This window comes from Adiantum capillus-veneris, chromosome 15, assembly GCF_014529385.1.
Source record: "Adiantum capillus-veneris isolate H3 chromosome 15, ASM1452938v2, whole genome shotgun sequence".
NCBI classification, from domain to species: Eukaryota; Viridiplantae; Streptophyta; class Polypodiopsida; order Polypodiales; family Pteridaceae; genus Adiantum; species Adiantum capillus-veneris.
This window is the reverse complement of record NC_140945.1, coordinates 102,621,918-102,649,754: the sequence shown is the minus strand read 5'-3', so window position 1 is coordinate 102,649,754 and position 27,837 is coordinate 102,621,918. Positions and strand designations below refer to the sequence as shown.

At 43.9% G+C, this 27,837-nt stretch overlaps 1 protein-coding gene across 1 annotated transcript; it reads left to right on the top strand.

Annotated features, from left to right (window-relative positions):
• The first annotated feature begins 813 nt into the window (after positions 1-813).
• Positions 814-25,329, top strand: LOC147441187 (mitochondrial import inner membrane translocase subunit TIM44-2-like). The gene is made up of 14 exons (XM_086482883.1): positions 814-972; positions 21,632-21,741; positions 21,831-21,893; positions 22,079-22,142; positions 22,225-22,290; positions 22,391-22,765; positions 22,847-22,918; positions 23,007-23,071; positions 23,159-23,227; positions 23,320-23,392; positions 23,460-23,564; positions 24,598-24,669; positions 24,766-24,828; positions 24,905-25,329. The coding sequence occupies exons 1-14, from the start codon at positions 889-891 to the stop codon at positions 25,034-25,036; spliced, it is 1,413 nt and encodes a 470-aa protein (XP_086339009.1). The 5' UTR covers positions 814-888; the 3' UTR covers positions 25,037-25,329.
• Positions 25,330-27,837: the final 2,508 nt, after the last annotated feature.

The window sequence follows — 27,837 nt, the reverse complement described above, 5'->3', positions numbered from 1 at the left end:
GAGGGTATTAGAACTACATTGTTGATTGTATATTGGGCTCTGAGGATCAAATAGCTCATTATCTATACACACATGACACTATGTGCCAGCTTATTGGTGAAAATGGTTGTCTAAGACACTTGAAGATAGTTCTCTGTTATCACAAAAGGATAAACTATGTGAATATTGAAGTGATCAAAAATTGGTACACGGGGGTGTTTTGAGAAGTTTAAGAATTTCATAGCATCACATGTTTATTTTTGAAGAATGGTCGGATTTTCTTCAATAATTTTCCCTAATAATTAGGAGAAATTACCAAAATACCCCTCCTATTTATGGAAATTTACAAAATACCCCTCAAATTTCAAAATTTTTCATAATACCCCCCAATATTTTGTCATAAAGTTTTAAAATGCCCTTCAAATTTTCCAAAATTCCCAAAACACCCTTGGTTGTAAGATTAAATTTCTCCCAAGATAAAAAAAAGTTGTAGATTTTCATAAGAAGACTAACTGTCTATCAATACAAGATGCTAAAGCTAGAATTTGAGTTGGTTGTGTAGAGATGAATTGCTTCATTATTTTTAGACATAATTGCCTTTTTTGCGAGGTAATTTGTGACAAATTACACGCTAAGCACTCGAAAATGGATCTCAATTGTCTAAAAGGAATAAAATGTTGATCAATCCAACCGAATTAGATACAAGGGTATTTTGAGAATTTTTGAAATTTGAGGGGTATTTTGAGAATTTCCACAAATTAGAGGGGTATTTTGGTAATTTTCCCTAATAATTAAGATGCGGCAGTGAAAGCATTGCTTAAGTAGCAAGGCAATGAACTAGCCTAAGAACCTTCAAGTATCAAGCGGCGTCGGGACTCGGGGTTGAAGGAGGGTTCTGCATTGAGGACAATGAGCACAACGTCCCGCCTGGTTCGCAGCAGCCCTCGACTCTTAACTTACCTTCGCGTTCTCTGCCATCCCTCGCACACGCAGGTTTTTCTGCTCTCTCTACTGGGGCCCTCCCTACACACACACACACACACACACACACACACACACACACACATGCACGCACAGAAACAGAGTTTGTAAGTTAGCTAGCCACGTCCAGAGATTTTCTTTGTGCAAATCCCAGACTTTTGTATTTTGCTTGTACCTGTTATAATTGTATCAGGGATAGCCTTCGGCATTACATGTCTTTGGTTGTCATTGGTGTATTCCTACGTTCTGTCCATTACTACTGTTTCTTTGTACGTGTGGAGGGACTTCACACTTAAAGAGAGTTTGATCATCTGCAGCTTTCAGTTTCTTCGAGCAACTAAACTGGTGACCAATACCTGAACATTTCTAGTGATTCTATGATTTGCAGTCTTAGTCCAAGGCAAACGTAGGGATTGCTGCTTGGTCCCTCCAGATATGTGTACATGTCTTGTTTGTTTAATTGAGCAGGCCTCATATACAGCTGTTAATAACACCGGAACACGTTCAATACATGAAAGAGAAGATTTTATTTTGTGCTTTATCTTCTCATTCAAGGTTACTGCCCTTCGGTACCTAGCCATGAGCTTTTGTAGATCACAAGCCAAGCTTGCAATTTATTTATCCATTCTTCTGGCTGTTCCTGCACTTCAAAATTGACTCCTTCTCAAGGTGTTTTGCTGCAAAATAGCCTCTTCCACAGCAATATTTCACCCATCTTCCTTTGCATCCTTGAATGATCTGACCTTTTGGCTGCTAGCCCTAGATAAATACCTACAAGAGGCTTTTCGTTGCGTTTTCCAGGGGTACAACCCCTTACTGTATTATTTTCCAATGTCCACGAAATCCACTGAGCTTCCTCTTGAAGTGTGACACCTATCACAAGCTCATGACGTGGCATGCTCAACTTAAGGGTTGGCCGAGGGGACAAAATACCTACAAGAGGCTTTTCGTTGTGTTTTCCAGGGGTACAACCCCTTACTGTATTTTTTTTCCAATGTCCATGAAATCCACTGAGCTTCCTCTTGAAGTGCGACACCTGTCACAAGCTCATGACATGGCATGCTCAACTTAAGGGTTGGCCGAGGGGACAAGGGGTTAGAGTTTAAAAACTCAACCTAGAAGAACTGTAAAGATATGGTTGAGGGGCCTAGGGGGTTAGGCTTTGAAGATCCTAACCTATGCCAACTTGAAGAGTATCAATGCTGATGATCATGCTGTGTGCAACCAGAGGATATGCAACTACTCTAAGTGCTTGGACATGCACGGCCTGCTCACAGGCTCACAAAGGTGCCAAAACACTTCCTAAGCTGACCTGAACCCTAGACCTGAGATAGCTTGTCCACATAGGGTTAGATGTGCACGTGACAACATGGCTTATGTGATCTCCCCAGAGGTTAGATATGCCCACCTAGCACTTGAGTCCTCTCGACAGTTGGCTATGTAGGGAGATACAACATACTGGTATAGGGAGATGACATCATGGTTTCAGGGACATGGGTTGAGCATGGATAGATTGCGCCCTTTCCAATACTCATTGGATGCACCCTCCCTGACTCTTACACAGGACCTGACTCAGCTTGACACCAGGAGGACTTGGATAGAGCCGGCACAAGAATTGGGCATGAAGATGGCTTTCTATAGAGAGCATCTTCTCTCATTGAGGATGGTTTAGCGACAAGGCCTACATGGACACCCACTTATCTCATGGGATACGATGCGCTATTGGCCAGATACGCACATCTTCATACCAGCTTCAGATCGAGATTGGTAGGTACAACGGAGTACCAACAGAGGCTAGGACATGGCCCCTATGTCACATGGAGCCAGAGACATGTCACTGCCCTATTTACTATGAGATATGAGGCCGCTTTCACTGCCTGTTCAAGGAGGGCTTTGGACCACTTTCTATAGTCATGGGATATGAGGATCAGAGATGTCTTGGACTATTTTTGCTCGAGCTGTGCAAACATAGAGAGCGCCTGATGAGAGGAGAGGCTAATAGGTCTCAGAGATGGATCACAGACTTCTCTAGAGCGGACATTGGGCAGCAGGAGGAGCAGCTACCACAGGATAGCTCAGATTCTCTGTATACCAGAGGCACGATGATCAATTGAGTGACCGAGCTTGGGAGATCCAGACGCCCATGACGACGGAGAACTACATAATACTGTCGGAGATTGCAACAGAGTATCCGGGTCACTTTGGCCCGGCATGCACACCACCCGGTCAGACTACTATGGAGGAGGTTGATGAGATCCCCGCTAATGACCGATGATGGATCTCCTGTGATTCATCTCTTTTGAGGATTGTTCACCTTGTACCATACACGTACCCACATTGTGTCATATTAGCCCTCATTCACTACTCCGACCCCTTCTCTGCTCGTATCATACGTAGTTCCCTTTTTAGTACCTTTTCCTTTCTTTTTTTATTTTTGGTTCTCAGACATTGTATTAGATGTCACGTGACACATCCAACCCTATGTGTCCGTGGACAAGCTACAGCATGAACAGGGTTCAGTTCAGTCAAGTCAGTCTAGAATAGGAAGTGATCTGGCACTTTTGTGAGTTTGTTCGCAGACCGTGCATGTCCAGACACTTAGATTAGATGCATATCCTCTGGTTGCACACAACATGACCATCAGATTCCAGTCAGATCCCATCAGTAGCATTTTTACAGTGCATCGACCTATTTTCCCTATTTTTAACATTTTTAATTTATAATTACTAAGTGACTTTTGTTGGAAAGTAGGTAGGGCAATTTTGCTAACTTTGTATATAAGCAAACCTAGCGCTAGCACTTTCTTGCAGGAGAGGCAGCAGGAGCACTCGCTCAACAGGCAACTTCTCAGCAGAACCCCCAAGAGGCCTAGTGTTTTTGCATCACAACAGAAGGCTAGCGTTTTTGGACCAGATCAGCCAGCGTTTTTGCTCTTGCAGATTCTTGGCGATAGTAGACCAAGCAGAAACCCCAACATTAGCAGATTCTCCACAGCACGACCATTTTCAGCCCTAGCTTTTTTGCAGATCTTCTCGACGGAATCCCCACAAGCATCAACGTTTTCAGTTTTCAGCAGTCAGACTCTAGAGTAGAACCCCCGAACCTCGCAGATCTCCCCTTCCCGTAGCAGTTCCTCGCCGCACGGTTAGATTCCGCAAGGTTTACAGATTCAGCTCGAAAAATGCAGATTTCAGCATCTGCGTTTTCAGCGTGTCGTCGTCGCATCGTCACCATTGACATCGTCACCGACATAGAGTCAGAATTTAGCAGATACAAGATTTGCAGATTTCAGGCATTAGCATTTTCAGATTTCAGCCCGTCTCGTCGTCGTCCTCATCGTTGTCGACACATCGTCGGCAAGTCCAAGCATTGTAGAGATTTGTGCAATCATAAGTAGACCGCTCTCGCCATAGAGAGTGGGACCTTCGGAGGAGGGTTTGACAACTTCCCGGTGTCATTTTCTTCTCTCTTTATCTCTCAGTCTCATGTACCTTCATTCATAGTGTTCATTCACTTTGTTTGTATCCATTGCACTCTCACTAAAGAAACGGAAGGCTCTCCCTTCCGTAAGTAAAAGGAACCCTTGAGCACAGTTCGGAGCACTCATCTTGAGCAAAGTTTAACTTTCACTTCCGCTGCACCTAACATTGGTATCAGAGCTTTGACAGTGTTCTGTATCACTCAAGGAAAGAACCACAAGAACCACTGAATTTTTTTTGCTTGTTGCGGTCGCACGGAACCCAAGTTCTCTTGGGCGTGTCGATTCCTAATCGTGTTTTTGAAGAGTGAGGAATCCCAAGAAAGAAGGGCTCGTCCAGCCTTCCCTTGTGCCTCTTTTCACTCATTGAGAGCGGACTGTGCACTTAGCCGCCGGCCAATCAACGTGAGGTGGGAAAAAGCAACCTTGGTGTGAACGCAAGGCCGCCAAGGGGTGCGCCTGCACAAAAGAGCAGAACTCGGGTGAAGAGAAGATCCTTCTCTAACATAGATTGTAAGCGAAAGAAGAACCTCAAAAACCCAAGAACCCAAGACCCACAAGAACCCAAGAACACACGAACCCACAAGAACCCATGACTTCAGTGGATGGTCATCACTCGAAGCGGAATGGATACTTCGCTTGGAGGTGATGACCATGAGAGAGGCGACGAAGAATTTTCCCCACGAGGAGGTTTTTTCGACCCTCCCCCTTCCCCATCTACGCCACAGATTGTACTAACTCATATGGAGGCTCTCGACACGATGATGATGGACAGGAAGTTAGAACGCGAAGTAAGAAGCGCAGAAAGAATGGCAGAATTTGATCGTGAATGCGCAGAAAGAAAAGTAGAAATGGATTGCGAGAATAAAGCAAGAAAAGCCATGAACGACCGACACATGAAAGAGTTGTCGCGACTCTTTTCTCAAGTGCAGGCATAGATGCAAGAGATTCGGGAAAAGGAGACTCTCTCAGTCTCTTCGTCTCCAAATCATGACACAGGATTCGTATGATGATTTGAATGATAGTGATAAGCATGATGATTTGGATGACAATGACAAGCATGATGATTTGCATGATCAAGATGTGATTTCTCACAAGCATGATGATTTGTATGATCAAGACGTGATTGTTCACAAGGATGATGGTTTAGTTAATGCTTTTTCTAGCGAAGCTAACCTCGTTGCAGATTCGATCAATCACGAAGAATCGATCTTGGCTTTCGAGTTGAGGTCCACAGCACCCCCCCCCCCCCCAGGTAGATTCGATCAATCACGAAGAACCGATCTTGGCTTTCTAGTCGAGGTCCAAAGAACCCCCTCACGAAGAACCGATCTTGGCTCTCGAGCCTAGGTCCAAAAAACCCTCACAGGAAGTATTATGTGTACGAATGATTAGTCAGCACGCATTGTTCGAGTGTTTCATTCGTGATCGTTTCCTGTATTTTAGTCAACGTCTTTATGTGATCCCTTTTCTAGGCATGACATATTGTACGCTGAGCATGTTTCACTCATGAATGAGCACGGATGTATGCCGATTTCTCATGAAAAGATGAATTGTTTGCATTCAAGGAAGTCACATTCCATGTCTCTTCCTTGGTATGACACATTCGTAGAACGAGCACAAGAAAGTATGAGCATCAAGCATAGGCATTTCCATTGTGTTTTGCCACAGTTGATTGATTTAGATTAGAAATACACTACTCGATCTCATTGTTTGCGTGTGTGTGGTGAACGGTTTGGCACTCCGTCTATTTGTTCATCTACATTGCATGCACAGTCTTTGAGGAAGACCAGATTTTTTCCGGTCACTTTACATGGAATGGGTATGTTCATGTTTTTGTGTTGGAAGTGGTTTCAGGAATTTTCAGCCTCGGAGATTCTTGAAGAAGGTAGCCGCATGACTATAGACGAAGTTGAAGCATCGAAGGTTTCACCAGGAGGTGTATTTTTCCTGTTGCCTTTCGTAAATAAGTACTAGATATTTTTATTTCTTCTTGTTTTCCCCTGAACCCTTGAAAAGGTGCAAGTGGACATTGCATGGCCAGTGGGAAACGGCTCTGGCCAAATAGGTTTCTCACATCGGGAGTCTGAGTCGGTCAGTTTGGGACTGGTCGGGCCAATTAGCACTGAATTCTGATGAGTATGGAAGCCTGTGTGCGCCAAATGAAGTTTGGGCCACTCGGAAAGTCACTTACAACTTTCTAAGTCAGTGGGAACTAGGGAATTAACTCAAAGGGGCAAACTGGACACTTGGAGGAGGAGAGCAGCCTGCAGGACACCTCAGCAAGAGGAGGCGCCCATTTGATGTTGGGGACTGTTTTTTGCTCAATAAGTGATCTACATTGTGTGTGTGAGTAGTGGGTGCAGGTCTACAGTTTTAATGGAAAGCTTGCCTTCTCCTCTGTCTCATGTAGCGCGATGATTTGCTCTCGTGCATCTCTGTCTCCCCTTTGGCACATATGGTAATGCCCCACTAGTTGGGCTACTCAGATGAAAATGTACAATTATTGGGGGTTTATGCGCGTTTGCCAAGGCAAGAGCCTTCTGAACAGGAACCGGATTAGCTAATTGCTAATCCCCCATAGGTACGCACAGTTCCATCGCGAAAGATTGCGGATTCGGAGAGTTTTCTCGCCTGGAAACTCGTCCAATTCACAGGGGAATTGTCCCATTGTGTGCGGGAGCCCTTGGGACACGCGTAGGCGTGTTCGCTCCGCTAAAAACGATCCGAAATAGCGAATTACACCCTGCTGTGTTTTTCTGCAGGTTTAGGGTTTCGCACCTAAACTGCAAGGGAACCCTGGGGGAGCCTCGTGAGAGCCTTGGGATGCGTGTACAGGCTTTTGGGCACCCGGCAGTGAAAAACAGGGAATCACAGCCCGCTGAATTTCTGTGACAGCTCACCAGAAAGCTTCCAGATAGCGAGGGAATCCGTCCTAGACAGGTGCTTTTGACCTAAGGGGTTTTTGCGTCGTTATGTTGCTAAAATCAGGTCGAAAACCTGCGTTTTCAGCCCTCGCCAGGTTTGGACAGTTTTGTGAAAGCTTGTGCTAAGTGGTCGGATCGTCTACCTTAATTTGAATAAAGAAATACCGAAAGGGGCGCTGGTCTTTGGGGCCTACAGGGTGTCGGTCTCATGTGCGCAGTGACATTCTAGTCGCTGGACGCAATTGTGTTCTCTTCCCTTCTTAGTGCTCTGTGTAAAGTTAACAGGTAATTGAAATAGTACCGCCCTCTACGTTGTACAAGCCGGTTATATGGTTCCATCAACGAAATAGTCACTTTTTCTTCAAAAAGTGCAGCGTGGATTGTTGTGGGTGAAAGCAACACAGAGCTTGTCGTTATGGCAGAGAAGAGAGACCAAGTACCTGAAGAGGGATCTTCCTCACATGGCACAGAGAAAATTCCTTCAACTCTTCAAGAAGAGGACAGGTTGTTTAGAACTCAACTGCGTTGCTGCATGGACATGTTTCAGCAGTTGGCTAACAACCCAAGGATGTAGGAGTTCTTACAGGCTCCGACACAGGGTTTTCAGCCTCCTACACAGGACATGACTGAGCCGTTGCAGGAAAAGGAGATTTCCAATGTGCAGAGGACTCACGATGCTCGAGGGAAAGCCCATGTGGTTGAGCAACTAGCGGTGTCCAATGATCCAAAGCAACTTGCTTTAGCTGGACAGGAACCGTTTGTGAATGGTCAAGGGAGTAATGAACACGCTATGCGTCAGACCCTTCCATTACCTGTTACTTATCCTCGTTATTTTGGAGGTGGTTCAGTTTTCAAGCTATGGCTGGACCTTCCACAGGTTATATGCCAGGGAATGTGTTCGGGACAATGCAAACAGGCATGGGTAACCCTATGTATGCGAACATGGGTGTCCAACCAGGTTTTCAGGGTGCCTATGGCCAGTTTCGAGTGCCTGGAACACAATTTGGTATGGCTGGTTTTTCGCAGCCATACGTACAAAATGCAGATACGACAGGAAAAACAGTTGATACGAGTGCGGGAATGAACAATCATGGAGCACCACTGTTACAGGCTCCTGTTTATGATAATGTGGCTCCTTTGAGTCAACCTAAGGATTACAAGGAAGGTGGGCAGGGAGTAAAGTTTGAAACTTTCAGAGGAACTGAGGATCAATTGAAGGCTTTGACCTTCATACAGCAGTTCGATGCAGCTTATGCCGGAGGAAACTTCACGGAATCTTCAAAGATACGCAAGGCTACCACTTTCTTGAAAGGGAATGCGCTTCAATGGTGGACCGCATTGTTGAACCAAGGTCAAGCCCCAACAACGTGGGTCCAATTCAAACAGCTTCTTGCGCGTGCATGGCTGACAAACACTTTTGAAGTGGATGTGATGACAGAATGGCACGAGTTGAATGCTAAACAGTGTGCGAATCTGGAAGAGTACAATAAACAGTTTTGGGCCGCACTGTTGCCAGTCACCTCTTACAGGTTTGTGCCATTGTCAGAACAAATTGAGAAGTATTGTTGCGGATTGCCCGACAAAATCAGGGACTATTGCACAAAGGCTGCTGTCATGAATATGTTTCAGTTGATAGAGAATGCAAGAGTGGCCAACAATCTGTCGAAGGGAGATTCTGATGGATTTAATAGCCACAAGAAAGGGTCCCAGGGTAAACAGTTTTCAGCCAAGGGCAATGTTGCAGCAAAGCATTCTGAGCCTCCCACAAAGAAGCCCTCCACTGAAGAAGGTGATACGTCCAAGAAGCAGTCTAAGTCTTCTTCGGGACGAGGACAAGGACAAAAAAGGCATTTTTCTGGCAAAACTTTTGAAGAAAGGAAAGCTCTTAGGGAGGCCAAGAAATGCTATATCTGTGAACAGGAAGGACATTTTGCAAATGAATGCCCACAGATGAAGTCACAGGATAAGGATGACAAGTCAGACCATATAGGGAAGAAGCCAAAGCCAAGTGCAGGACTTGTTCCAGATTTGGTTGGAGACCAGCCAAACACAGATGCCACGGAGCTGTGCAGAGCTTGGGGCAAAGTTAGAGACCGGACAGTGCTGGTTTTCTTTGATCTAGGAGCCCGCACAAATTTCATATCACCAGAATTGGCATCAAAGTTGGGCATTCGTGCAGAGGAGATGGGTATGATAGGGGAAGCACGTTTGGCATGCCCAGGTCATTCAGAACCTGTTACTCCTATTTTGGGAAAGCTTCGTCTGCACATTCGGAGCTATGTGGATGCGGAAGAATTTCATATTATGCCACTTGAGGGCTGTGATGTGTTATTGGGTATCCCATGGTGTTATAGGTTGCATGCTATGGTGGATACTTACAACAAAAAGATTACCCTTGTACATTGAGGAAAGACTCATGTCCTTGATGTAAAGCTTAAAGGCGAGTCTGTTCCAATTGTTTCTGCTTCTGCTATTTTATCTGTAATAAAGAATCATCTTTTTGCGTACTTGATCTTTGCAAAAGAAGTACCTCAAGTTGTATCTAATTTGTCTACCTTAGATAAAGACAGGTCACTTTTTTGAGTGGTTTCAGTGATTGTTTTTCGGACTCTTTGCCAGGGGAGTTACCTCCTGAGAGACCTGAGGATCATACTATAGATTTTGTGCCAGGTTCTAGTCCACCGAATAGACCACCATACAAGGTTAGTGCAGCCCAGCAGAAAGAGATTATGAGTCAGGTCAACGAGCTTTTAGAAAAGGGGCTGATTCAGCCCAGTTCATCCCCTTTTTGTTCGCCTGTACTCTTAGTGCAGAAGAAGGATGGTTCATGGTGCATGTGCATTGACTATCGCGCTTTGAATAAGAATACCATCAAGAACAGGTTCCCCATACCGAGGATAGGTGACATTCTTGATCGGCTTGAGGGAGCGTCATTGTTTACAAGAATAGACCTAAAGAGTGGTTATCATCAGATACGCATTAGGCCAGAAGATGTCCATAAGACTGCGTTCAGGACAACATTTGGTCTTTATGAGTTTCTTGTCATGCCATTTGGTCTCACAAACGATCCTGCCTCGTTTAATAGAATGATGGACATAATTTTTAGACCACATAGAAACTTCGTGGGTACCTTCTTTGATGACATGATTGTCTACTTGAAGTCTAAAGAGGAGCATAGGGATCGCAGTTTTCAATGAGTTACGTAACAACATGCTACTCATTAATGCGAAGAAGAGTGAATTCTTTTTGCAAGAGATTCACTTCCTTGGGCACATTGTTTCAAAGGATGGGGTACGCATGGATCCCGCTAAAGTGGAAGCAATTAGGCCATGGCCAGATTTGAAGTCCGTACATGACATTCGAAGCTTTCTAGGCTTATGTTCGTACTACAGGAGGTTCATCCGAAATTTTGCTGAGATTGCTTCTCCACTCCATGCATTGCAAGGAAAAGGAGTTACTTTCAAGTGGACAGCCAAAGAAATTTTAGCGTTCAAACACTTGAAAGAGAAGCTGACTTCAGACCCGGTAATCATTTTGCCAGATCTTTTGAAACCTTTTGTGGTTCAGTGTGATGCGTGTGGCCATAGTCTTGGTGCAGTTCTAATGTAGAATGGCTGAGTAGTCGCATATGAGAACAGAATTCTTTTGAAGATTGAAAGGAACTTGCAAGTCTATGAGAAAGAATTGCTGGCAGTAATTCATGCTCTCTCGCTAGGGGCTGATTTTGTTGTCCAGACGGATCATCAAACCTTGCGATATTTTCTCACACAGACGAAGTTGTCTGAGAAGCACATGCGATGGGCAAACATCTTGTCAATGTTCCATTTTCAGATTGTGCATGTGCAAGGGAAAAAGGACGTGGTGGCTGATGCGTTGTCACGAAAGCCCCAAATTTCAACAATGTCAATTCCGTACCATTGTGAACTAGACGAAATGAAGACACAATATGCTGAAGATGCAGATTTTGCAAGGATTTATGACCAGCTTGTTGATGGGCAACATCATGAGCACTATATGCTTAAGAATGACTTTCTCATGATGCATGGAAAGTTATGCGTTACTAAACAGTTACGGCCAAAGATTTTGATGGAAAGTCACGCTCCACCTTATGCTGGCATCGTGGAATTGATGCAACAGTAAAAGGGGTTGAGGCATTCTTCTATTGGCCAGCTTTGCGTCAAGATGTTGACACATTTGTAAGATCATGCTTAGTATGCCAAAAAGTCAAATTTGACAGACAAAAGCAACCGGGATTGTTGCAGCCATTGCCGATCCCTGATAGGCCATGGGAAAGCATAGCAATGGACTTTATCTTTGATCTTCCAAGGACGCAAACAGGCAATGATGGGATTTGGACTATCATTTGTAGGTTCAGTAAGCAGGCCCATTTCATTCCCATGAGGAAAAAGATAAAGCCAGAACACATGGTCAAGATATTCATGAGAAATATCTGTAAATATCACGGGATGTCTCAGTCAATTGTCAGTGACAGGGATCCACGTATGACGAGTCTTTTTTGGAAGGCATTGTTTGAGAACATGGGCACTACGCTAAAGTTCTCTTCTTCGTTTCATCTGCAAACTGATGGACAATAGGAAGAGGCAAATTCTACTGTCCTGGACCTGCTCAAATGTTATGTGTTAGAGCACAAGGCAACTTGGGAACACCATCTTCCATTGGTTGAATATGCTTACAATAACACTGTGTGTACGTCAACAGGTAAGGCACCATTTGAGATAGTGGAAGGAGGAAAGAAAGTTTTGCAGACTAAGGACAAATTTTTTGAGGCAGACAAGTATGTCCAAGATATGGATGAAATATAAAGGAAGATAAAGATTGCTCTTGAGAAGACTCAGGCTAAGCAAAAGAAAGCTGCTGATCGTCACCGTCGTGAACTTGTATTTTCACTTGGTGATTGGGTGCTTTTGCGCTTTGAAAAAGCAAGGTTAAGGAAAAGGAAAGGCAAGGAACGTTTGTTTCCTAAGCTCAGAATGCGATATTATGGTCCCTTTCAGATTTCAGAAAAGATCAGCGATGTGGCTTATAGGTTGAACCTACCAGAAGGCTGGAAAATGCATAATGCTTTTCATGTCAGCCTCCTAAGACCCTTTGTTGGTGATGTGCTAGAGAATATGCTTGATGAGGAACAACCCGAAGTGGAAGAATTGGATGAAATCCTTGTTCCTGAACAAATATTGGCACATAAAGAAAGAAAGGTTAGATGAAAGGTTGCAAGACGCTATTTGGTGAAGTTCAAGAACTATCCATCGTTGGATGCCAAATGGATGGAAGAGTCTGAATTGGTTGATTCACCTCAGCTATTGCAATTGTATCTTGACGCTTTTCAAATGGAACCCACAGTGACTTGATGTACCCTTTTTGGAGCAAGGCAAGAGCATGGTTCATGATGCTCAAGAGAGTAGTTAAGCAATTGTATCTACTCTTTCCATACAGAATTTAGCTAGAGAAGTTTGTGCTCGAGCGTACACTAGAAGACTTCTATGCTTGATATATGTGTTTAGTCAGGTTGGTGGGATTGTTTAATCGTCCAACGCTACATTTCTGGAAGCATGTATATCTTGGATTCCCATCATAGAATATATGTGATTTCAGGAGATATTCGCATGTATTATTGGCATGCAAGCGAGGTCGCTTGTAGTATTTCAAGGGTGGGGTGTGTCACCAGGAGGTATATTTTTCCTGTTGCCTTTCGTAAATAAGTACTAGATATTTTTATTTATTTTTATTTCTACTTGTTTTCCTCGGAACCCTTGAAAAGGTGCAAGTGGACATTGCATGGCCAGTGTGAAACGGCTCTGGCCAAATAGGTTTCTCACATCGGGAGTCTGAGTCGGTCAGTTTGGGACTGGTCGGGCCAATTAGCACTGAATTCTGATGAGTATGGAAGCCTGTGTGCGCCAAATGAAGTTTGGGCCACTCGGAAAGTCACTTACAACTTTATAAGTCAGTGGGAACTAGGGAATTAACTCAAAGGGGCAAACTGGACACTTGGAGGAGGAGAGCAGCCTGCAGGACACCTCAGCAAGAGGAGGCGCCCATTTGATGTTGGGGGCTGTTTTTTGCTCAATAAGTGATCTACATTGTGTGTGTGAGTAGTGGGTGCAGGTCTACAGTTTTAATGGAAAGCTTGCCTTCTCCTCTGTCTCATGTAGCGCGATGATTTGCTCTCGTGCATCTCTGTCTCCCCTTTGGCACATATGGTAATGCCCCACTAGTTGGGCTGCTCAGATGAAAATGTACAATTTTTGGGGGTTTATGTGCGTTTGCCAAGGCAAGAGCCTTCTGAACAGGAACCGGATTAGCTAATTGCTAATCCCCCACAGGTACGCACAGTTCCATCGCGAAAGATTGCGGATTCGGAGAGTTCTCTCGCCTGGAAACTCGTCCAATTCACAGGGGAATTGTCCCATTGTGTGCGAGAGCCCTTGGGAAACGCGTAGGCGTGTTCGCTCCTCTAAAAACAATCCGAAATAGCGAATTACACCCTGCTGTGTTTTTCTGCAGGTTTAGGGTTTCGCACCTAAACTGCAAGGGAACCGCGGGGGAGCCTCGTGAGAGCCTTGGGATGCGTGTACAGGCTTTTGGGCACCCAGCAGTGAAAAATAGGCAATGACAGTCCGCTGAATTTCTGTGACAGCTCATCAGAAAGCTTCCAGATAGGGAGGGAATCCGTCCTAGACAGGTGCTTTTGACCTAAGGGTTTTTTGCGTCGTTATGTTGCCAAAATCAGGTCAAAAACCTGCGTTTTCAGCCCTCGCCAGGTTTGGACAGCTTTGTGAAAGCTTGTGCTAAGTGGTCGGATCGTTTACCTTAATTTGAATAAAGAAATACCGAAAGGGGCGCTAGTCTTTGGGGCCTACATGGTGTCGGTCTCGTGTGCGCAGTGACATTCCAGTCATTGGACGCAACTTTTTTCTCTTCCCTTCTCAGTGATCTGTGTAAAGTTTAACAGGTAATTGAAATAGTACCGCCCTCTACGTTGTACAGGCCGGTTATAGAAGGAGCCACAGAAGGCTTTGTGTCGCTTTCGGCGCAGCCCAAAGAAGCAAGCGTTGCAGACCTTTATGAAGTTCAAGTATCGCACAACCCACACATCAGAGTGGGCCGGCGAAGAGTCCTTTCCAAGATTCCGGATGCTATTGGCGATCTCCCTCGACGCCATACAGTCCGGTACTGGTACCTCACTTTGAAAAGGAGGGGATGTCACGTGACACATCCAACCCTATGTATCCGTGGACAAGCTACAGCATGACCATGGTTCAGTTTAGTCAAGTCAGTCTAGAATAGGAAGTGATCCGGCACTTTTGTGAGTCTGTTTGCAGGCCGTGCATGTCTAGACACTCAGATTAGATGCATATCCTTTGGTTGCACACAGCATGACCATCAGATTCCCATCAGATCCCATCAAGAGCATTTTTACAGTGCATAGACCTAGTTTCCCTATTTTTGACATTTTTCACTTATTATTTTTGTTGGAAAGTAGGTAGGGCAAATTTACTAAGTTTTTATATATGCAAACCTAGCGCTAGCACTTTCTGGCAGAAGAGGCAGCAGGAGCACAAGCTCAACAGGCAACTTCTCAGCAAAACCCGAGAGGCCTAGCGTTTTTGCTCCACTGCATAAACCTAGCGTTTTTGGACCAGACCAGCTAGCGTTTTTGGATCTTGCAGATTCGGCCCTAGCGTTTTTGCATCTGCGAGGACCAAGGGAGCCTTGTGAGAGCCTTGGGATGCGTGTACAGGCTTCTGGGCTCCCGGCAGTGAAAAACAAAGAATTACAACCCGCTGAATTTTTGTGACAGCTCACCAGAAAGCTTCCAGATAGCGAGGGAATCTATCGGAAACCTGTGTTTTCAGCCCTCGCCAGGTTTGGACAGCTTTGTGAAAGCTTGAACTAAGTGGTTGGATCGTCTACCTTAAATTGAATAAAGAAATACCGAAAGGGGTGCTAGTCTGTGGGGCCTACAGGGTGTTGATCTCGTGTGCGCAGTGACATTCTAGTCGCTGGACGCATCTGTGTTCTTTTTCCTTCTCCGTGCTCTGTGTAAAGTTAACAGGTAAATGAAATAGTACCGCTATATCTTTGAATATCACGGGATGCCTCAGTCAATTGTCAGTGACAGGGATCCACGTATGACGAGTCTTTTCTGGAAGGCATTGTTTGAGAACATGGGCACTACGCTAAAGTTCTCTTCTTCGTTTCATCCGCAAATTGATGGGCAGTCAGGAGAGGCAAATTCTAATGTCCTTGATCTGCTCAAATGTTATGTGTTAGAGCACAAGGAAAAGGAATATGCTTACAATAACACTGTGCATCAATAGGTAAGGCACCGTTTGAGATAGTGGAAGGAGAGAAGTAAGTCTCACCTATTTTGCAGACTAAGGACAAGATTTTTGAGGCAGACAAGTATGTGCAAGATGTGGATGAAACATACAAGAAGATAAAGATTGCTCTTGAGAAGACTCAAGCTAAGCAAAAGAAAGCTACTTATTGTCACCGTCGTGAACTTGTATTTTCACTTGGTGATTGGGTTCTTTTGCGCTTTGGAAAGGTAGGTTAAGGAAAAGGAAAGGCAAGGAATGTTTGTTTCTTAAGCTCAGTATGCGATATTTGGTCCTTTTCAGATTTCGAAAAAGATCAGCGATGTAGCTTACAGGTTGAAGCTACCAGAAGGCTGGAAAATACATAATGCTTTTCATGTCAGCCTTCTAAGACCCTTTGTTGGTAATGTCAGCCTTCTAAGACCCTTTGTTGGTAATGTGCCAGAGAATATGCTTGATGAGGAACAACCCGAAGTGGAAGAATTGGATGAGATCCTTGTTCCTGAACAGATATTGGCACATAAGGAAAGGAAAGGTTGCAAGACGCTACTTGGTGAAGTTCAAAAACTCTCCATCTTTGGATGCCAAACGGATGGAAGAGTCTAAATTGGTCGATTCACCTCAGCTATTGCAATTGTATCTTGAAGCCTTTCAGATGGAACCCAGAGTGACTTGATGTAGCCTTTTTGGCAGAATTTAGCTAGAGAAGTTTGTGCTTGAGAGTACACTAGAAGACTTCTATGCTTGATATATGTGTGGTAGCGAGGTTGGTGGGATTCTTTAATCATCCAACGCTACATTTTCGGAAGCATGTATATCTTGGATTCCCATCATAGAATATATGTGATATCAGGAGATACCGCATGTATTATTGACATGCAAGCGAGTTCGCTTGCGGTGGGGTGTCACCAGGAGGTGTATTTTTCCTGTTGCCTTCCGTAAATAAGTACTAGATATTTATACTTATATTTATTTTTACTTGTTTTCCTCGGAACCCTTGAAAAGGTGCAAGTGGACATTGCATGGCCAGTGTGAAACGGCTGCGGCCGAATAGGTTTCTCACATCGAGAGTCCGGGTCGGTCAGTCTTTGACTGGTCGAGCTAGTTAGCACTGAATTCTGATGAGTATGGAAGCCTGTGTGCGCCAAATGAAGTCTAGGCCACTTGGAAAGTCACTTACAACTTTATAAGTTAGTGGGAACTAAGGAATTAACTCAAAGGGGCAAATTGGACACTTGGCAGAAGGAGAGCAGTCTGCAGGAAACCTTCGCAAGAGGGGGCGCCCATTTGAGGCTGGGGCTGAATTTTGCTCATAGAAGTGACCTACAGTGTGTGTGTGTGTGTGTGTGTGTGTGTGTGAGTAGGGGGTGCAGGTCTACAGCTTTAATGGAAGCTTGCCTTCTCCTCTGTCTCATGTAGCGCGATGACTTGCTCTTGTGCCTCTCTCTCCCCCCTTTGGCACATATGGTAATGCCCCACTAGTTGGGCTACTCAGATGAATATGTATAGTTCTGGGGGTTTATGCACGTTTGCCAAGGCAAGAGCCTTCTGAACAGGATGTGGATTAGCTAATTGCTAATCCCCCACAAGTACGCACAACGCCATTGTGAACGATTGCGAGTTTGGAGAGTTCTCTCGCGTGAAAACTCGTCCAATTCACAGGGGAACTGTCCCATTGCGTGCGGGAGCCCTTGGGACACGCGTAGGCGTGTTCGTTCCACTAAAAACGATCTGAAACAGGGAATTACAGCCTGCTGTGTTTTTTTGCAGGTTTAGGGTTTCACACCTAAACTGCAAGGAAACACCAGGGGAGCCTTGTGAGAGCATTGGGATGCGTGTACAGGCTTCTAGGCACCCGGGAGTGAAAAACAGAGAATTACAGCCCGCTGAATTTCTGTGGCAGCTCACCAAAAAGCTTCCAGATAGCGAGGGAATCCTCCCTAGACAGGTATTTTTGACCTACAGGGGTTTTTGCGCCATTATGTTACTGAAATGAGGTTGGAAACCTGCGTTTTCAGCCCTCGCCAAGTTTGGACAGCTTTGTGAAAGCTTGAACTAAGTGGTCGGATCGTCTACCTTAAATTGAATAAAGAAATACCGAAAGGGGCACCAGTCTTTGGGGCCTACAGGGTGTCGGTCGTGTGCGCAATGACATTCTAGTCGCTTGTTGCATCTGTGTTCTCCTTCCTTCTCAGTGCTCTGTGTAAAGTTAACAGGTAAATGAAATAGTACCGGCCTATACAACGGGCCTATACGTTGTATAGGCCGGTTATACTTTCGCTTTGCCCCAAGCTCGGCAAAGTTCTATACTTTCATCAATCAGGCTTGGGTGAGTACCCATACAATCTAGTACCAGTCCTGCTTTCATCTTGCCTCTTCCGCCACGTTCCTCTGCTACTCTCGAACTCTCTGGCCTGTCTTCAGTTTGTTCTTGCTGTGCCTTTTTGAGGCACTTTGCGGAGATGTGCCCATGTTTCCCGCAACCAAAACACTTCCCCTCTCTAATGTAATTGGCCCCCTCTCGAAGAGTGAGCCAGGGCCGTGTATCCTTATCTTTCTTTTCTTGGGAACTCTTCTCTTTCTACTCTCATTATTGGAGGTTTGTCGAGTTCTCTGAGAGCCAAGATCTCAAATATGGGGTAGGTCAAATTTTTCACTTATTTATTAAGTGACTTTTGTTTGGAACTAGGTAGGGCAATTTCGCTAAGATAATATATAAGCAAACCAAAGCTAGCACTTTTTGGCAGATGAGGCAACAGGAGCATTGCTCAGCAGGCCGACTCTCAGCAAGAACAAGAACTCCAACCTGGCGTTTCCATCAAGGCAGCCCAGCGTTTTCCAGCACAGTAGGTCAGCGTTTTTCCCTCGGCCCTTGGCGTTTTCAGCAGCCCTCTCCATTGCCAATACCCTCAGTCATAAGCACTTGAAAGCATCAGCAGCAGTAGCGTTTTAGGGTACTGTTGTCCAACGTTTTCAACCAGCCCTTCAGCGTTTTCCATGCAATACAGGCTAGTGTTTTGCACAAGCATGTTAGCGTTTTGCAAGCCATAAAAACCTGCATTTCAGCAAGGCAAATTCAGCAGTACAACCGAGTTGAAGACCCAACAAAGACAGCGTTTTTGGCACGCAATACACAATAGCAGATCAGCCCCGATTTGGAGCAGTGGTACTGATTCGAAGCACTCAGTTTTCAGCCTTAGCATTGTCTTCGCGTCCACTCCGTCGACATCGACATAGCCCATTAGATTTGCATTCATCCATTGTACCAGATTGTGCAATCAATAGTAGACCACTCTTGCCATCGAGAGTGGGGCCCTTGGAGGAGGGTTTTACAACGTCTCTGGTGTCGTATTCTCTTCTCTCTCTATCTCTCAGTCTCATGCACTTCCATTCACAGTGTCCATTCACTTTGTTTGTGTCCATTGCACTCTCTCATTAAAGAACGGAAGGCTCTCCCTTCCATAAGTAAAAGGAACCTTGAGCATAGTTCGGAGCATTCATCTTGAGCAAAGTTCAACATTCACTTTCGCTGCACCTTACAGAAGAAGAGTGGACCACCATGTTCGAGCATTGCCTTTAAGAAAAGATGCAGCCCTCCTAATCTTGGAGTCTTCTGAGTAGTGCCCTCCAGAGAAGGCTATGTCAAACTGTTGAATGAAGGCCAAAGACCTTGGAGCATCTCAAAATCCAGAAAAGGATTCAAATTTTATTGATTGTCCACCTTCTTTGAATTCTTTTGCTTTCTTGCTTTTGTCTTCAAGGAAGTCATATTGGTTGGCTTTGTAGAAATGCTTCTTCTTTGCATAAAACATATAGTCATCCGAGTCCGAACTGTCAGAGGATGACTCCTCTGTAGTTCTATTAGAAACTGGGCAAAATTTGAGTTTCTTTGCCTTTTTCTTGCCCTTTCCAAAGCTTTGCTTTTTGCTTCGCTTTGTCTTTTCTGTCCTCCTCGCTCGAGTCAGAAGAGCTAGAAGAACTGCTAGAAGAAGAGAAAGAAGAAGAACTGGGTAGTCCTTCAAAGCGTACATGCTTCTTTTGCTTTCTTGCAGATGCAAAAGAAGATTGATGGCCCAAATAACCAGTGTAGTCAGTCCCCTTCTTGCGCTTTTTCACTTGCTTTTTGCTGTGTTTATTTGCTAGGTGTCCCCGGGGTCCCCTCGTCACTTGGCCATTAGTTGGGACAACTTTGTAGGGCTGCCACGTCACCAATTTGTGACATCCCTCCTTTTAATACTCATTGGATGCACCTTCTCTGACTCTTACAGAGTCCGGGATCACTAGGCTCATCCGCAAGGACTTGGCTCAGACATACTAGCCATACATGTATGCCCTAAACCTGTGAAGCAGCAAAGTGGTGTAAGTCACTAGGCTCATCCTCCAGGACCTGACTCAGACACCAGGAGGACTTGGATACAGCCGGCACAGGAGCTGGGCATGAAGATGGCTTTCTATAGGGAGTATCTTCTTCAGCTTATAGAGGACGGCTTTGTGAGGAGACACCCACTTATCTCATGTGATACGATGTGCTATTGGCCAGATATGCACATCTTCACACCAGCTTCGGTGAGAGCCTGATGAGAGGAGAGGCTAGCCAGTCTCATAGACGAATCACAAACTTCTTTAGAGCGGACACTACACAGCCGGAGCAGCCACTACCACAACAGAGCCCACATTCTCCTCACACCAGAGGCATGTTGATCGACAGAGCGATCGAGCTAGGGAAATCCAAATGACACAGCATCAACGGAGGTTGCATCAGAGGATTCGGATCACTCTGGCTCGACATGCACGACGCTTGGTCAGACTACTGACCACGGAGGAGATTGACGAGATCCGCCAGCGATCGATGATGGTCTCTCCTGTGATTTAGCTCTCTTTCAGGATACTCCCACATTGTGTTGTATTAGCCCCTGTTCACTACTTTAGTACCCTTTTTTTCAGCGCGTTTTTATTTATTTTTGGTACTCAGATTTTGTATCAGATCCACCACATTGTGACTTCTTGGTCTCATTTCATTTCATTTCTCTCCCTCTCTCCAAGTTCAGTTGTTGCAGTTTCTATTGTGTGCTGCTATTGATTTCTCACTTTGGTGCCCAAGCCTGTTACATGGGTCCCTTCTGCCTCTATTACAGTATGGTTATGCTGTAGATCTGCATCATTTTTTGGTACAACATTCAAACATGTTAAGGATGATTTTGGAGGCACAACCCACCGGACTCTGGCTACTATGAGCTGCTACAGGAGGTTTCTTACTGGGGATACTTTATATCAGTAATCAGTGAGGTAGCTAGCACTGAACATGTTGTTTTCACTACATCGCCAGAGGGGGACAAAGCTTTTGGGATATTTTATATGTGTAGGTCACTTATAGCCAGACAGATTCATCACCACTTCGTAATTAGATTATCTTATCCCATGATGTGTCATGTGGATTGTATGGGATTTTTCCCCATGATCTCATTGGATATCTATTAGGGTTTTTCCCATATTTCTTGTATATGGACCTATGGTCGATTTTTACGTAAGGCAAAGGGTCGCAAGCCCCACTTTTTGTGAGAGAAACATGATAGGTCTCAGAGTAATACTTATTAGGGGTGTTCGTATGCACTTGTTTATGAGAGATGAAGCAAGTGAGAAGCTGCCTGCTGAAGGCTTTATGGAGAAGACTCCATTTAAATAGGTCTTCATGTATAAACATGCTAATATCAGGATCTAATCCAGTGTGAATTTAGCTAGTTTTTCTCGAACACACTTTTGTTCTCTGTATAATTTCGTAAACTGGTCTGCATTATTGTTAAGTTATTACCTTGCAGTGTAGCCTCCTTGTGGTTGTTCATAGCTGCAAGTTTGTTAATTTTACAGTTGAACTATGCTGACAGAGGTGCAGATTTTGTCTAACTGAGCTTTGTTTGATGCTCTAGTTTCAGGCTCACAAATATGACACCCTTCTCTTCAGACCTAACACAACATCTATACGACATATGGGCATTTTTAAAGGTTTTTCAGATGCCTTAAAAGGAGAGTTGAAAAAGTAAGAGTCCCCTGCACCAGGTATTTTAGCCACCAAACTTGCGAATGATTTGTGTTCTGTTCAATTGATATGCTCTGCTCCATTTACAGCAATCCAGAGCTACAGAAATCAGTAGAACAGTTCAAAGAGAAGGCGGTGGACTTCAGGGACAGGTTGGTATTGTCTATCTGATGGCAGGTCATTGAGGTTCTATGTTTACCCGAGTCTTAGCATATGTGAGGGTTCAGAACTTTTTGTGAGATTAGTACACCAGCATCTGTGCTGGTCACCAGGAGTATTAAGGAGGGTGCAAAGCAGTTTGCTTTTCTCTAGCTGAGTAGTTTCTTAACAACTTCAGGACAAAGGAGGCAACTAATCAGATTTACAAACAGGCTGATGGCGTTGGATCATATGCAAGACAAGTAATATTTGTGATTGACTTGTGTCCGGTCAAATTGACATTGTCATTCAGAGCGTAGCTCAGCAAGCTGATCCTTTTTGTAGGCTTCAGCGGTGGTCAGAGAACAAGTTAATAATGCAAAGGGAAAGGTCATAGGAGCGGCTGCCCAGGTGTGTAAGGTGTAGAAAAGGATAAGTGTAACTTTATTTTTTGGGTGCATCTACACCAATCTGCATGGTACCTAATGTCTTAAGCATTTTAACTGTACAGGCCAGAGAATCCTTCACTGGCTTCAAATTTACTGGTCGCCGGGAAGCCAGTGAGAGTGCATCTGTTGCTAATGCTGAAAGCTCAAAAAATGAGTCGTCTAAAGTGGGCCCCCAATGGGTGTTCATGCGCTTCCAGCCATTTTTGTCTTACGTATCTGCTGCTCTTGATAAAGTGACTGGAGCCAAGGTGTTCGGCCTGCTAAGGAAAGGATACTATGCTTTGCTTGATGAGTTAACAGTCACCTCTTCAAAAAGACGAATCAAAACAAACCACTCTGCCGCACCCACTGTGGAAAGAAGTACGAGGACTGATCTGATTCCTGTGGTAAAGAAGCAAACAGAATGGGAGAAACGTTGGGATAGTTGGAAAGACAAGGTCACTTAGTGTATTATCATATTCTAAGCAAGAATTTTGGATGTGGTTCATTCTGTTAAACCTTGGAAGTTTCAATGACAGATTCGAGCGAATCCCGTATATAAGCGGGTTAGAGGTGTCAAGGAGCATCCTGTGATTGCAAAGAGCCAAGAGGTTAGACTTTTTATTTCCAAGAAACAAGCCTTTTGGTTGTTGGTAATTTGAGTCAAACTAATGACTTTGGTACTCCTTCTGCTTCTAGATTGCTGAGGATATAAGAGAAAGATGGGAAACAAGTGATAGCCCGGTTGTTCACAAAATTCAGGAGTAAGTCTTATCATGATATGAGCTTCAACTGTTATTTGTAATATTTTTTAAACTTTACAATTTCTGATCGTTTTTATGTTTGTGAAGCCTGAATGACTCTCTGTTTGGTGAAACTGCAACGGCGGTAGCAGTCAAGGAGATACGTCAACGAGATCCGTGAGTCATCTGAACACTTTTTGATATCAATTCCTACCTTTAGATTCTTATATGCTTGTGAAAATTAAAGATGAAGTTGGATTTCTGTTCAGGTTGTTTTCTTTTCCAGATTTTCTTGTTGAGGTTCAAGAGAGTACCAGACCTGTCCTACAGGCTTACTTGAAGGTGAATTCGCAGCAATGTCAATACTTCGTGTCTGTTGCACAATAGTAACTTTCTCTTTGTTTGACAGGGAGACCTAAAAGAATTACAGAAAAGGTGCAGCCGCGAGGTAGTCGATAGGTGCAGAGCTGAGAGGACAGCCTATGAATCTCAAGGGATTTTTATGGATAACAAGGTAGAGTGTTGGCCTAAACAAAACTATTTGTCCTTTGCTGTGGATAAATGAGCATGCTTTCTTGAGTGCTTTTAAGTTCGTAACATGATATCTGTACCTGGGTATTAAAGCTTGCAAATGAAAAACACCTTTAACCTTTATTCAAGGTTTTTTATGTGTTGTTTGTCTTGAAGAATCGGCATTTGAAAATAATCAACATGCTTGGTTGAAGAGATAGATGGGGGTTAAAGGTTTGTGAGTTAGGGTTGAAGCATAGTCACATGGAACGGGAAACGCAAACCAGACTGGCAAGGCCATCTAAGACGGAAACCGCTTGCTTCTTGCAATGGAACATATTAGAAATGGCTTGTTATAGCTGTATGCAACCTTCAGAAATTCATTAAGAAATGGCACAAAGGAAACGAGAACTGGTTGACTTTGTAAACGGAGTTTCCAATCTGATCGGCCTCAAAACGGAGTTTCCTTGTGACTATGGGTTGAAGTGATATGTACCAGATTGTGGCTGATTGGAGCGAGCTTGTCTTGTTTCTGTACCTGGGCGTTTTTTATTTGGATTTTGTATTGAGAACCGAGGTCGTCATGGAAAGGGAGAAAAAACTGAAGACGACTCTAGTTGTACGATTGAAGCCCTTCCTGTTCACTTTTAGGGAACAGAATAAGCAATGATGAATATGACATATGACACTGTGCCAATTCAATAGTCAGGAAGACTTGCGGCATTTTAGAGTTGTGCGCACTAAAATACTAAACGTCTTCCTGAAGTGAATGGGCGATAGGCTTGCCATTGGTACGCTGATAAACAAGTATTTTAGTCATCTCATTTTAGACTTCGGCTTGTATTATGATTTATGAATTTTGCTCTTTTGTCTTTTGTAATTCTCTACTGATTGAAATCCTGATAGGGGAGGCTGCAATGATAGTCTTTTTGTATTCAACCGCTGTCTATGACTCAAGGATTGGAGGTTTCTTTTAGGAAAAATTTTCTGGGGCTTACCAGCTCGAGAAAATTTGCACTAACATTATTTGGGTACAGATTCTTCATATATCTGATGTGGAGGTGAAGGAGACAAAGCTGTTGGGAAACACACCTATAATCATTGTTGGGGTACAAACTTCTGCTTTTGAGCCTGTGTTGATTTCCTTCCAGTCGTTTTATGTAATCTTTCATCCAACATATTTGATTGTTGTGTTGCCTTAATAGTTCCGAACCCAGCAGATTTACTGTGTCCGTGATAAGCATGGAAAGATAACCCAGGGTGCCAAGGTAAGCTTTCTTGAAGACCAGGTTTCGTATATCAAGTTTGATAGAGAAAACCAAATATTCTTCTCTATTGTTTTAGGATGATATTCAAACCGTCTTTTACGCATGGGCAATGCAACAAGTGGTTCCTGAGGACTATCAAGATGGGTTGCTCTATCCTTATTGGCAGTTGAGGGAAATGCAACAGTTGGGAATCAAATCAATCATCTAATCAGCAATGTCTTCAGAGGGAAATGCAACAGTTGGGAATCAAATCAATCATCTAATCAGCAATGTCTTCACAGCTGCATCCCATTGGATGGGCACAATTTTGTATTCTATTCTTCCCATGCCTATCATGTTACCTGATGTTAGGTTGTCCAAAGAACCAAAATTTGGGCCAGTGGGTTTTGTCATCTTTGTAAAAGAATTGCCCTACCCTTACTGGGTTGTATTGCGAGATACAATTTTTGTAAATCAGGGGGAGAGATATTTCAATGTTAGAGCATTTAGGAGTCGCTTTTTCATGTTGCTTTTAGTTCCTTCGGGTTCCTGGGTGGACATACTAACAACCTAGTGTTATGTGTTGCTGTTGCCTAATGATGAATATGTCGTCGTTAAAGATACCACTGATAATTACAAGAAGAAAAGGAAGAGTCAGAAAACTTCAATTACTAGCAAAAAGTCTACTCACTCATGGTGTAACATCATGATGGAAGATTTTCACTTGGATAGCCGACCCGGATACTACACTCTTCAAACGTGAGTGCACGAGCGTAAAAACTTGAGCTCAACTCTTACGTCTTGCACCCATAATGGTCGAAGATGGCTAGCAGAAGGAGGACCCTTTGACATTGATGTTTACATTAGGGGCAAGTATATTTTCAAGATAGAATAGAGATGGGGAAGCACACGTGATAGGACAAATCATAAACAAGATTAGTATACATGGTGAAAAGAGAAAAGTTAGTCAATAAGCTCCTTGTACGATGTAATTGTATTGTAAGGAACGTCAAAGTTCCTATTTGTGTGTGGAGAGGGGTGTAACTGTTCATGTTAGTATCCATTAGAAAATTTTATGAATGGAATGATATTTGGGGCACTTATCACATGAATGAATAATGATTAGAGTTTCTATAAGAATTAACATAATGTCAAGAGAGGAGCACCGTGAGTCAACTGTCTCGTTGAAGTTGTGGACGCTAAGAGATTCGACAGTTGCCACCGACTCACGTTGTACGTGTTGCAATTGTTTACGATGTCCCCTCTTTCTTTGATACTTTCCACTTCGTTAGTCATTTGTGTACTTATGGTGCTTTCTCTTTTTGGTTGCTTCATCTTTCTTACGTGTGCTTCTTGTCTTCTAAGGTTTACTGTCTCTTGCGGCTTGTGTTTGCATGTGTCTTTTTGTTTTGTATGAGTTGCGTGTGTTTGTGTACGTGCCTTTGTGCTTGCTTGTGTGTGGGGTGGGTGTGTGCATGCTTGCTTGCTTTGCCTGTTTGCATGTTTCTTCTATTGATTTCCCTTGCTTGGTGGACTTTAGCTTGTGGGATGAGTTAGGTGTGAGGTGTCAAGTAGGGACTTTTGCCCTATCGATGATTTCTAGGGGTGGCTTGAGGCTCTGTCTCTCTTGGAGTTGGTACAAAGTCAATGTATAGTGGTGATTCCCATGTTATTGGGATGTGACGTGTGGATTTGGAGATACGGAGTATGATATCAGAGATTGTTTTGTGGAGTTTCTTCTATTGATTTCCCTTGCTTGGTGGACTTTAGCTTGTGGGATGAGTTAGGTGTGAGGTGTCAGGTAGGGACTTTTGCCCTATCGATGATTTCTAAGGGTGGCTTGAGGCTCTGTCTCTCTTGGAGTTGGTACAAAGTCAATGTACAGTGGTGATTCCCATGTTATTGGGATGCGACATGTGGAGATACGGAGTATGATATCAGAGATTTTCAGCCTCCTTGTTAAAGTTTGGGTGGCTTGTCTTTGCTTCAGCTCTCTGCTAGTTTCACCATTACTCCCTTGTTCATAGCTCCTTAGGCATTACCCATCTTTTGTAATTCATCATTGGTCGTTTTTCCCCTATGATTTGTTGTTAATATATATTCTAGGGGTTTTATCACTTTCAATTTTGTTTATTCTGTTTTACATATGGGGTAATGTAATGCCTTTGTGCTTGTAATCTGATTACATAATATAGAGTATCAAGCTCTCCTTTCTTTTGAGAGAGAGAGAGAGAGAGAGAGAGAGAGAGAGAGAGAGATTTCCTTGAAGGTTAGATATGATTTATGGAACCAAAAGAAGCATATCATATGGGGTGTGTGGAGTTGATAAGTGATTCTCATTGCTAAAGAATTGTGGAAATCAGGATTACGATAGAGAGTCCACATTGTGGTTGCGAGAGAATGTGTACAGGAAAAGCCCATGGTTGAGAATGTAGAGAAAGTAAACTCTAATGTGATCAAAAGTTGAGCACTCAAGTAGGTTATGGCAAGCTCCCGCGCTTTATGGGGGCATCAAGCACATAGTCACTAACACTCTTGGTTGGTGCCCCAACCCTTTGTGTGCCATAGTAGAGGATGACAACTAAGTCGTATGTTGGCTACGTTGCAAATCACACTCCAGGGGATAGGCTCGAGCATGTAAGGGTGGGTATGGTTCCCTCATTTGGAGAAGAAGATGGTTTTGTAGTCGGGGGCAACATACGTGGTGTAATCTATGAAGGGTGACCCCCTGGATTTCTCCCAAGCCATGGTATATTGGCATTGAAGAAAAGCCTCATTCACTTTTGAGTCTATGGAGGCATCATGAAGCAAACATATAGGTCCTTATAATCCTCTTCATCTTCATGTTTAACTTGCCTATTTGAGATTGCTCGTTTCTAATTTTGTAAAGCTATCATGTGACACAAAATTAGAGAGAGAGAGAGAGAGAGAGAGAGAGAGAGAGAGAGAGAGAGAGAGAGAGTTCATTATCGTCCTTGAAGGTCAAATATGATCCATGGGACCAAAAGAAACACATCATGTGGGGTGGGT

Coding starts and splice junctions, on each gene's coding strand:
- LOC147441187 (XM_086482883.1), top strand. CDS start 889: ATGAGCACAACGTCCCGCCTGGTTCGCAGCAGCCCTCGACTCTTAACT. Junction 24,670..24,765: donor CACCTATAATCATTGTTGGG/GTACAAACTTCT, acceptor TTGCCTTAATAG/TTCCGAACCCAGCAGATTTA. Junction 24,829..24,904: donor AGATAACCCAGGGTGCCAAG/GTAAGCTTTCTT, acceptor CTATTGTTTTAG/GATGATATTCAAACCGTCTT.